This window comes from Boleophthalmus pectinirostris, unplaced genomic scaffold (assembly GCF_026225935.1).
Source record: "Boleophthalmus pectinirostris isolate CB_2022bp ecotype Guang Dong unplaced genomic scaffold, ASM2622593v1 HiC_scaffold_5, whole genome shotgun sequence".
Lineage (NCBI taxonomy): Eukaryota > Metazoa > Chordata > Actinopteri > Gobiiformes > Gobiidae > Boleophthalmus > Boleophthalmus pectinirostris.
Window position 1 is genome coordinate 19,089,682 of NW_026571404.1, and position 11,319 is coordinate 19,101,000.

Here is an 11,319-nt window from a genome sequence, read left to right on the forward strand (position 1 = left end):
GATGAAATGAAATCTGTTGTCATTTCACAAACACAGATTTTGTGATAAATATTCATGTTTGGTTAATGAATTTCTTGTGTAAACAGATCAATAAGTGATTTTCCGCTTCTGTAACAGTTTGTATATGGTTCTGTAACTTTGTAAGACTGTCCTTGCAGTTTATGGCAAAAGGTCAGAGGTCATGGGGCTAAATTTGTGGTGGTGTCTGCATTCCGGCTGCATTTCTGCAGGTTATCGCCCTGTTGGCCCTGTTGAGGAGCTCTAATGTAAATTCAGCTGAAAGATAAGACGTTTGTTTAACAGTGACGGCACTGAGATAATAAAAGGAAAACAGCTGACAAATGCAGTTCTGTAAATATTTAATCTTGTTATTTAATTAATTTGAAAATGGCAATTCATTTAGATCCCTTATGGTAGTTATAATAGTCAATACAATTTACAAATCTTGCGTTTGGGATTTTCTGTCAGTGTCTATAAAATATAAAGCATAGAAAAGCAGTCAAAACAAGGTCCAGAGGCCGAAAAGATAAAATGTGCTGTAAATACACAGTTAATGGGTCATTACAAATTTACAAAGGAACTCATTTCAGACAAAGCCAAAACTGAAAACAAACTGACCCTCGCGATCCACTGGAATAATGATGTGATTTATTGCACAGATCAATCTCTATACAGTTAACTAAATAAAACAAGAACCATTGGACTTCATCTAAAATATATAAATTAACAAACTCAATTTCAATGTAAAACTGGATTTATGGAAGATTTATATTTCTGGCATGTTTTCAAATTCCCTCCTTACAGTGTTTTAGCTTATTTGCACCCATAAGCATAGTCTCGCAAACATTCATTCAAACAGACAGACTGACACTAACCGCACACAGTCAAACAAACACACACATTATCACAAATATAATGCAGAGAAGGGCTTGATCAAATCCTTGGCAGTCGTCCCCTTCAGCAGCACAAAAAGCAGCAGCAGCACAGTTCATGAAAAAATACCATCAGGAGGATCACCGTAACCAGGGCTGAAAAGAAACAAATGAGAACTTAACAAATAGGAATGATGTAGCTGCACCTGTTGAAATACACTTACACATACACACTATGCTACATTATGTACAAGGTGTACTGTTTCTGTATGTTAGGGACCACAGTGTGCATGTGGTCAGGGATGCCTCAGGGAATACATGGCAGCCGTGACTCCATCATCCTGTTCCAGGGCAGCTAGATTAATAGTTAATTAATTAATTGGGATAACAGGATCAAATATGCAGATTTAATTTTGGTATACAAAGTTTTTAATAATCTTTCTCCACCTCCTCTAAAGGAGCTTGTGAAAAAAAATTCAAATCACACAAGAGTAGGCTCTAGAGGTGACTGCTATGTGCCATTTAAGAAAAGTGCTTTTGGACAGCTCTCTTTTGCTTATCGAGCAGGTCAAACATTGAATACAGTATCTGGTCATATGTGAGAACTTTCAACACTGGCAGCATTTTCTAAAGCTTTAAAACAGTGGTTGTTCATTGGCCAAATATGTCACCAGGTTTAACCAAATTATATTTTTTTATATTGAGGGGTTGTTGGTTTAACTCTTTAACTCTTGACTTCGAATTTCAAATGAACTGTTTGAAATGAATTGTATGTACAGTGGGTGTGTTGTATGTGTAGTGAGTGTGCTAGTTTTATGTACTTTTGTGCGTGATTGTTGCTTTACTCTACTCTACTTTTCCCTGTTAGGTAGATGTTCATTAATATGTGCTGTCCCTTTACAAACTAATAAATAAGAAGAAGAAATAAGCTGTGGCTACAAATGTTCCTCCACCAAGTGTGAATGAATAAAATACTGATGTAAGTGACAATATCAATGCACTATTTTGATACATAGATTTTCTTCTAAAGCAATGCATTAATGTAAAAGGATAAGGATGACTAAACACTGATGTATTATTGAATTATTAATGAATTAATCATTGTATTGTAGCGCCTTTCAAAACACCCAAAGCGTTTCAGAGCATTATTTCAATCGATACTCAGTGGTGGTAAGCTACTATTGTAGCCACATCTGCCCTGGGGCAGACTGACAGAAGCTAGGCTGCCAATCGCCATCGACCCCTCTGACCACCACCACTCACACACAGTCCACTTTCTTACTAGGCAATGTGGCTGAAGTGTCTTGCCTAAGGACACAACACTTTTATAATTGCTCAAAAGGCAAGTTATTCATGTTAAGCCATCCACATTTGTTTTGGCATTTAACTATCTTATAGTTGTAATTTTATTTCTGAGTAAATACTGAACTATAGCTTACCATAACTTTACCATCTTCTTTTTCCAAAACTTTTTGAGCTTGATCTGGAGGAAACTTCAGCATGGAAGTTATAACTTTGGCCATTGTCTGTAGAAGGAAAATAGAATAATTTAATCTAATTTGCATGAGGCATTAAATAACACAATACATCCTTTCTATTCACTCCAGGGGTGATACAGGTAGTATTGATGCTTATGTATAATTAAAATCCAGTAAGACACAAGGAGCACTATTTGCATAATCAAGTGCAGGCCACTGTGAGGGCGCAGCGCTCCCCTATAAAGGCTGCCTTAATCAGAAACAGTCTGCTGTGAAGGAAGCCTAACCGCTCCACTAACACTAAACAAGAGAAAAGGCAAATCTGCGTCATGCACATCTGTGCTCGTGGGCTGCCTCGGGGACATACTCTGCATGGGGAGGTCTACAGTGTAGCCATAAAGACCCAGTGTTTGCTGAACATTTGGGAAAATCCTGCTGGCTTTAGGACCATGTCAAAGTACTGTTAATTAACGTGATCATTGTTAATTTTTGCCCAGACTAAGTAGACTTTATGGGGCTACCTAAACTGACTTGTACGATGTGTGGTTGAAGAGAATCAGCCCCCCTCCATTCAAAACTAGTTCACTAATAGTCGTAGTAATTTGTTCATTCATTTTGTTGCATGCATGTGTTAATGATAAAAAGTACTTACTCTAGTTTCCCGTCCCATCATGTACTCAAATAACACTTTTCGTAGATACTCCATCTCAGTGGTTTCTGACAGTGGCTCACTGCTGTTGTAACTCGCTTCTGAAAGACATAAAAAATAGAATTAATGTTTGCATGTAACAGTGTGAATGACAATGACCCTTCAAAATCCAATTGCATATAAAATTTTGGCAAAAAGTCTCAAATTTTCTTGTTGCAAATTACTACAACATCCATTTAACTTCTTGGTTTCTTCGCTTTCAAAAAAAAAAAAAAAAAGTGGCAAAAGATTCGTTGCTGTATCTCTTGTTTTAAGACTCAGGCTTGAGGTTACTTGTGGTTAATGAGATTATATTATTTATTCTAATTTTGCGCCACAGTAACTTATAAATTAGCCAGGTCTAAATATAGGAGCTGAAAGGTGTGGGCACTGGGTACAAACTCATTCATTATTATTAGCAGCAGCAGAAACAATGGGCCATCACAGCATGAGAACTTCATTACTGCTGCCCAAAAGCCATAACAGCATTATCTTGTTAAATCGTGTGAATGGAGAAAACTGCGCTAAAACACTCTGGACAAATCTGGAAACACTTAAATCCAGTGACTCCACGGGCTACTGTACACACATTAGCAATGTGGAATAATCATTACTGGACAACACTGTGTTAATGCATATGCCAATAGAGAATGCGGAGAAGGTGATAGAGGAGTTACACAGGTCTTTGAAGTGAGGGGTGGGCTATGGGGTCATTTGTAAATCTGCTTAGTCTTTGTACCCCCCTGACCTCACCTAACCCCCACAAGCCCACCTCCGCTCACAGCAACAGCCGTAAAGCAAGATATCAAGAGCTCCAGCAAACAAAGACAAGGGTGAAAGGGCTACTAAATCACTAATACAAAGCAAATTGTATTGTATAACAGGCAATAAAAAATGCTCATAAGTACAAAAATATTAATATATCAATACTAGGGAACATCCATAGATCCCTGGGTTAAGGATTACACAGTATAAAAATTAAGTATGTTATTTAGATCAAGATTTTGGCACAGTTTTTATAAAACCTATAACTTTATCAAGATGCAATATAAATATGCAATATCAGTTTTCAACGGATCATCACACAGGAAAAAATCTATTCTGTCAGCTGGACAAAAGTTTTTTTTTTGATCAACTACATTTCGCAGCTCAGCCAAGCTGCTTCTTCACTTAAAAGAAGATTAAGATTTATTAAGATCACACTTTTTGATAACATTTCATGCTTGTTCTTAAAAACAGATTAGCATGTATTTTTCATTAGACCTTAACAGCCTTTTAGCAGCAAAAGGTTATTTTGGCATTGAATAGCAAACAATGCAATATTTGAAAACAACTAGACTAAAAATACTGGGAGAGACTGAGCCCCTGCCCACACACTGGTCTATCTTAGGGTTAACAATAATACATCTGCGCTTTGCTGTTGTGATACATAGACATCTGCCCCCATCATTTTCAGGATCAATGATCAGGCTGCAGTGAATTGTGTGGTCTGGTTATGCAAATGGTTTGAAGACACTGACAGTGCCATAAGTGTGATTTTAGGTTTGCCGGATTAGACTGGAGCCATGGCTGTAATTAGGGTCTGGTTAAGGTTAGAGCTTGGGTTATGGTTAGACATATATAAGCGTTGTGGTTTAGCTTATGGTGGGCCTATGGAGACTGACTGATCGTTTATTATAAGTCACAGTAACAACACTGACATACAGAATTGTAATGGCCAAATCTTGAGTGTACTGATTGAGTACTTTTAGTATTTGAGCTTTCCTTTTGGAGTAATAAAGATTCGTTTGTCAGAAAGGGGGCAGTGAAGAAGTCATCCTTGTATTTAATGGGTTTTGCAGACTGTGGTCCTAAGGTTTCCCACAAAGGACTCAATAGCATACAGCCCTGCTCCTCTCAAATCCCCCATTTCCAGAACAGAGCACTGTGTATGCATTTTCGAGATATGTGAAAAATGGATTTGAACTTGAGTGCTCTAATGAAGACAATCAAGAAAGTAGATAGTTTTATATCATTTTTTCTCTATTATGAATAGCAGCAAAAAGAAGACATTAATAATAAAATGAAAAGAAATGTCAAGTATAATTGTCCAAACAAGGGTATAAAGTGATATGTCTGTCTACTTGAGTTAATTTTTCCATTTGCAATTTGTATGATACTTGAACCTCATCCAAGACATTTATAGGCACATTTTAACACATTACTGATGCATTGGTAAAAAGATAACAAAAAAGAGAGGGGGAGATATACATTTTTCTCAATGTTGCTGACACTACTTCACTCACAAAAAAAATATTGTCTTGTCACATCTTAAGCACTGGGAAGGAATATTATCTAAAGTGCAGATCTTGCTGCCATGCATTCACTACTGTAACATTTGACCACTATCTTTCTTATATGTGTGATTTTGTACAATCAGAAGATATACTTCACAGTTATATTAACTGCACTTACTCCTATGATATGAACTAGATCATAAGGCATCATGTTTGTTGATATTGAGACAGTTACCTTTCTTTGTGCTTCCAAGATGAGTCACAACTGCATTTCTCTGAAAACACTTGATCTTGTCCTCAAGTGAGTGGATCTAGAGTGGAAAAAAACATGTTTATTCATTAATATAAAACAAACGTTAAGACCCCATGAATTTAATTATCCACATTAGGCCATTAGCTGTATTTGGGAAAAAGGTTGTACTTATTTGTTCTTCCTTAAGGGCTGTTTGTGTGAATGGAGTCTGTGGGAGAGTGAGTGGGAGAGTGGGTGGGAGGCGTCGTTGCTATTGTTTATAGGGTTAAACCAAATGTAAACAGATGTGCGGTGTAATTAAGCAGATGCAGCGGGAGAGCAGTAGTGGTGCTCGCTGGAGGTCACAGAATCCTGGGAACGCGCGGTGCTGGATTTACTGTTCACTTGTCCTGAAGCAACGCAACAAGATACCAACACTCACTTTCTCCACAAACTCCTGCTCCTTCAGACGAGCCTCACTCAGCAAAGATGTTTTCTCCGCGAGCTGTGCCTAAAGTTAAGAACAATGAGACCAGTTATTGATAATCTGTGCATTTAAGAGAACTGTATGCAAAAAATAAGATGCACATACCTGTAGCTCTTCATTGCTCATTTCTCCCTATGTGCAAAGAAAACAGAAAGTGTTCAAATTAGTTTCAACGTGCAGATGCAGATAGATGCAGGGATCACATGTTTTATTAAGGATGTCCTACATCTCTGTTGCCTTTATACACTATATTCAATGAAAATACATCAACAAAACTGACATCCAAGTGTCAGTGGCATGTCAAATGAAAATTTATTATCTTAAATAGATTATTCAAAGAAAAAAAGAACCTGTAAGCCAGGTATAATTTTGGTTTACAGACAAAATGCACTTTAAAAACACCAAGGTTTTCGAAGATTGTATGCAATTTTAGCAAATATATTAATAAATACTGATTTTGTATTGAATATATTTGCACTCTCAAACTTTGGTTTTCTACTTAAATTTAGGAAGTTGGGGAGCAGACTTGCTAAAATTTGAACTTGTACTTGTGCTGTGTCTGCGTTTGTCCCGAGGGAGAAACACACTGACCCACTGTCTGTTTGAGAAATGGTCTGAGAGGCCCATAGCAAGAAATGGACTCTATGAGCATAAACCCATACAATCCCCCTGTAAAGTTATTACCTCACCAGGGAAAAATGCAGCCTAGAGAGCAGCATAACTCTTAGTCCTCTGGTGGGCTACGGCGTGAGTGTAAAACGCAGGACGGGAGCATTGCAGGGGTCCCATTGCACCTCAACACCTGGGTAATGCACTTTGGAGGTGGGTGTTTTTGTTTTTTTTAGACATTTACGGTTTCAATCCAGAAGTGTATTATAAATTTAACCCTGTGAATCACCCCCATAGTTTGATAATTAAAAACAGGGGAAGCCAGTGCCTCACAATTCCCATTTTCCAAGCAACAGCATTCCTGCGTGATTCAGATCCCAGCATCCGGCATGTTTTGGAGGGAAGCCACACGACAGGGCTGAAATGGTCTGATCACAGCAAAGAATGTACGAGAGTTGTCCCCAAGTTCTTATGAGGAATCTGACAATTATGAAGCGAGACATGAGAGAGGATAACGCCTAACTGCTTTGTCTGTTAACCTTGTTCTGAACTTTCACTTAATATGAGACCCATTGGTATAGTCAGACGCATTATGATCGGGCTGCCATTCAAAATGAAAAATATTTTAGCAGAGTTTAAGCAGAAGGCAGGTGATAAAGTGATTTTGTACAGCCATTGTGAAGTGACTTATGGCTTCACCAGAATCATAATATAAATTCAAGCTTAGGCGCTAGTCACGTATGCAGTCCATTTTACTGGCTTCCAGGTAGCTTTTCCACATCTGCAGGACAATGATGACAAGACAATATGACTTGGCTGTAGTAAAGCACGAGTGGGATTTCTGATGACCTGTTGAGCAAATCTGGTGTTTTTTGTGGGCGGCCATCTTTGTACCTCGTCAGTGCTACGGGTCTTTGCCTGTAGCTCCTCCAGCTCTTTCTGAACCTGCCACACTCGGTCGCCCATCTCTTCTTCTCGACTCTGGAAAAATAAAGGTAAAATTTCATTAAAAAGTGAAAGACACAGAAATACAGACCACTGGTCAAGTTTGATTCCTGGCTTTGACAATTGGCTTAATGTCTGGTTAAATGCTATTTTCCCTCATTTCACGCTATACTGTCCTATCCAAAAAAAAAAAAAAGAAAAGAAAAATGATTAAAAGTTGGAGTGTCTTACACTGCTGTGAAAACATTACTTGTGAAAAAGCCACAAATATTGTATTCAGAGTAAAGCAATATAACGCTACTAAAATTTGATATTCTACAAATGTACTAGTATATTTTTTACTAGTACTCGAAAAAATGGTTTTCAAAACAAATACCTGAACACTGAATACTTTTCAGTGCGTATGCAGTACCGATCAATATCTAAATCCATTTAACAGAAACAAAAATACAAAACCTAAAAAAAAAAAAAATTTTGTATTTGGGCACTTAGACTACCAAGTTGACTTAATTACTCAGAACAAGTTATTTAATAAAACCTAGGCCTGCTTGTCTTTCTACCACTTTCGCACTACAAACCTGTAGATAACGTTATTACCAGCATCTTTATATCAATTATTACAACTACAGCACTTTACAGTTGTTATTATGGTTAACGCACCTCTTTACAAAAGTTATCCAGTCAAATGTACAGGCAAGCAGTATTTTAGAAAACATAGTACTTTAGAAAATATATGCAAGTGTCATGTTACTTTGTTACTAACCCGGACCTCCCACAGTAAATTATTACATAAATTACAGTACCCATACATTACACTTGTAGACATGAAAGGAAAAAGCTGCTGACAATTCATGAGAAAACTTTTGAAACATAATCATTTGGTCGTCCTTCCAAAAGCCATGCCTTGCTGCCAGCTACGAGTAATTGCTTCCAAATGATGGGTGTGGCCAATGTACCACAAATACAAGATGATATTGGCAATGTTTTAAATGGCAATTTTGGTAGATTACCTGAATAACTTCTTCATATTTCTTCACAGTTCGGTGCAAATCATCCTCCTTTTGGGAAATCACCTTGCGCAGCTGACAGGCCTCCTCTTGATGGCTGTAGATGAGTTCAGTCTCCACAGCTTGGGCCTTTTCTGCGCCAAGACATAAGGGAGAGGGGCCAAAGTTAACACATGCATAATGTAACAACCAGCGATCCAAACCACTCACTCTCATCCGAACTGGCATCACATTTAACTACAAGAGGAACATGGCAGCTCACTTTCGCTACACCCTTATAAAAGACCATTAAGATGTTTGGATAAGTATTCTGTGGCACCCTGAGGTAATATTTAAGTGAGATTACAGTAGTTTAATGAGATGTAAATCGCAAGAAGATTAATAATAGAAACAGAAAATTACATGCTGGGTTATAATCAGATTGTACATGCACAACACATTTCAACTAAGGTGACTTATTTTTTAATAGTTCTGATATAAGAAACTATTTATTTACTATTAATAAAAGACTAACATTATGTAAATACGCTCCGCATTTAATTGTTTCAATTAGAGGGGTGAGGATAAATGACAAATTACGATGAAAACTGGAAGAACGCTGCAATGTGACTGGTATTTATAACTGTAAAATGTTTAATTTTTTGTCTTGATTACAGTCATAATTTTTCATGATGCTGAGAAAATAATTACTGAAGTAAGTCTGGATATTTTAAAGTACAGTTCAACTTTATTCCTTGAGTCAAGCATAATTATCATACCAATGGCTTCTTTCACAGCTGTCTCGAGCTCCTGCTCTTTCAAGGCCATTTGTGAGCTGAACTCCCTCATTAACTGCTTCACTGTTGAGTTGTGCTTCAATTCCAAATCCTCCAACTCCGATCTGTTTGAACATATGGACAACACGTGCACAGAGAATGAATACAACGGCATACAACATTAGAGGGGCACTATGTAACTCTTCTGGTTGAGGATTCCTGCTTTTCTCCATAGAGATGTTATTGCTTTGTCAAGAACGTTCCACAATAAAGCATTAAACTTATCTGTCCATGGAGACAAGCAATTAGCCGTACCATGCCAGGCTACAGTTCAGATCTGTGGAAAGGTGCAGTAGGAATATTTTTCAAGGTATTTTACAGTAATAAAGCATGTAACATAACTTAACAATGGAAAACTGTTTAATGCCATACTTTGGAACATTCCAGGCAATAAAAATCAGGTGGCCAGCCCTCCTTCAGAAAGTCACATGTGCCCCTTTAAACACAAGACAAATGGAAATATCAAAACTTACTTGAACTTTTTCTCCGTCTCCTCCATCACTTCCTTCCTCATGTACTCCAGATCTTGCTCATGCTCTTTTCTCAGTGTCCGCATCTCTTTCTGTAGCCTCACAAAATCTTTATGTATTTTGTCTTTTTCATTTTTGATCTGGCTTAAATGATTCTTCAAACTTTCCTGAGAATTGCCATCTTCCACCTCAGAGTGGTTTTCCACATCATTTTTAACTATACTTTTGGTTTGCTCCAAACTGGTGCATACGATTTCCCTTTCAATCATTACGTCAGATAATACATTCTGATTAATAGCCAATTGCTGTTGATTTATCTGTGCTTCCTTTTGAGAAATATCTTCTTTTAATTGACTAATTTCTACAAGTAGTGCTTCATTTTGCGTTTTCAAATCTTTTAGTTTCATCTGAGTCTCTTGTAGCATTGCTTCAGTTTGTTGAAGCTCTTGTTTATTCACTGTATCATTTTGAAGTGATGCCATCTTTTCTTCATAAACATTTTTCAATTCATCTAAGGATTTTTCTTTATCAGCCTTTCCTTGACTCTGAAATTCTTCAAGCCGTTTCTCATTTTCCTGTTTTAGCTTTTCAATTGCATCTTCTAGTGATTTTGTCTTTGCTTCCAGCATTTGAACCTGGTCTCTCCCAGATGTCTCCGTCTTGGTTGCTTCCTCTAAACTTGCCTGTAATGATTTGATGGTCTGCTCCTTCTCCTCCAGCTGAGACGTTAGCTGCTTTCTAATCTGGCCAATTTTCTGTTCTGCTTTTTTCTTTAAATCGGATACTTTCTTGGTACTCTCTGCAGTCAATCTCTCCTCAGTTGCCTTTAAATTCTCCTCGTTGCTTTTGATAATCTCGCTTTTCACTCTTTCAAATTCCTCCTTTTGATTCTGAATCTCTAATTGACACTTTTGGTTATCCTCCTTGAGTGAATGCAACTTCTGCATCATCTCCTGCTCCAGGTTTCCATTCTGCATACACTGCATTTGCGTTTGGTGCAATTGTTCGACCAATGCTTTCTTCTCATTCTCTGTGATGCTATGCTGCTGCTTTAGCTCCGCTGTAAGCTGCTCACACTCTTGAATCTTTAAGGCTAGCTGCTCCTGTATCTCTCCCAATTTTTTGTTACAACTCTCCAGCTCAGAGGTGAGCCCGCTCACCTTCTGCTCCTTCTCACTCAAGATCTGGTCCATTTCAGACTTGCTGATGGACTGATTGTCGATACTCACGGTTAATCTTTGCAAGGCATCATTTTTCTCACTAATTTCTTTTTCAAGTTCTTCAAGGCGGTTTTGTAACGTTGTGATAGTATTATTACTTTGAGCAAACTTGGATGCTGTGTTGTTTTCTAGTTCAGACAGGCTTTTCCTGAGTGTGTTGGCCTCATCCAGAGCAGATGTTTTCTCTTGCTCTAGTCTCTTAATAACCTCCTCCATCTGA

At 37.7% G+C, this 11,319-nt stretch overlaps 1 protein-coding gene across 1 annotated transcript in view; it reads right to left on the reverse strand.

Moving 5' to 3' along the window:
* Positions 1-342: 342 nt before the first annotated feature.
* golga4 (golgin A4) overlaps positions 343-11,319 on the reverse strand; it is a 25,718-nt gene continuing 14,741 nt past the window's right edge. The window contains exons 15-24 of the mRNA XM_020921418.2: positions 9,883-11,319; positions 9,353-9,474; positions 8,598-8,728; positions 7,537-7,623; positions 6,139-6,165; positions 5,989-6,057; positions 5,550-5,625; positions 3,003-3,100; positions 2,312-2,398; positions 343-1,028 (exon numbers count right to left, since the gene is read on the reverse strand). The exon at positions 9,883-11,319 is cut by the window's right edge and continues 2,360 nt beyond it. Of these exons, the coding sequence (XP_020777077.2) occupies positions 1,014-1,028; positions 2,312-2,398; positions 3,003-3,100; positions 5,550-5,625; positions 5,989-6,057; positions 6,139-6,165; positions 7,537-7,623; positions 8,598-8,728; positions 9,353-9,474; positions 9,883-11,319 (2,149 nt within the window). The 3' untranslated portion in view covers positions 343-1,013. The remainder of the gene's footprint in view (positions 1,029-2,311; positions 2,399-3,002; positions 3,101-5,549; positions 5,626-5,988; positions 6,058-6,138; positions 6,166-7,536; positions 7,624-8,597; positions 8,729-9,352; positions 9,475-9,882) is intronic.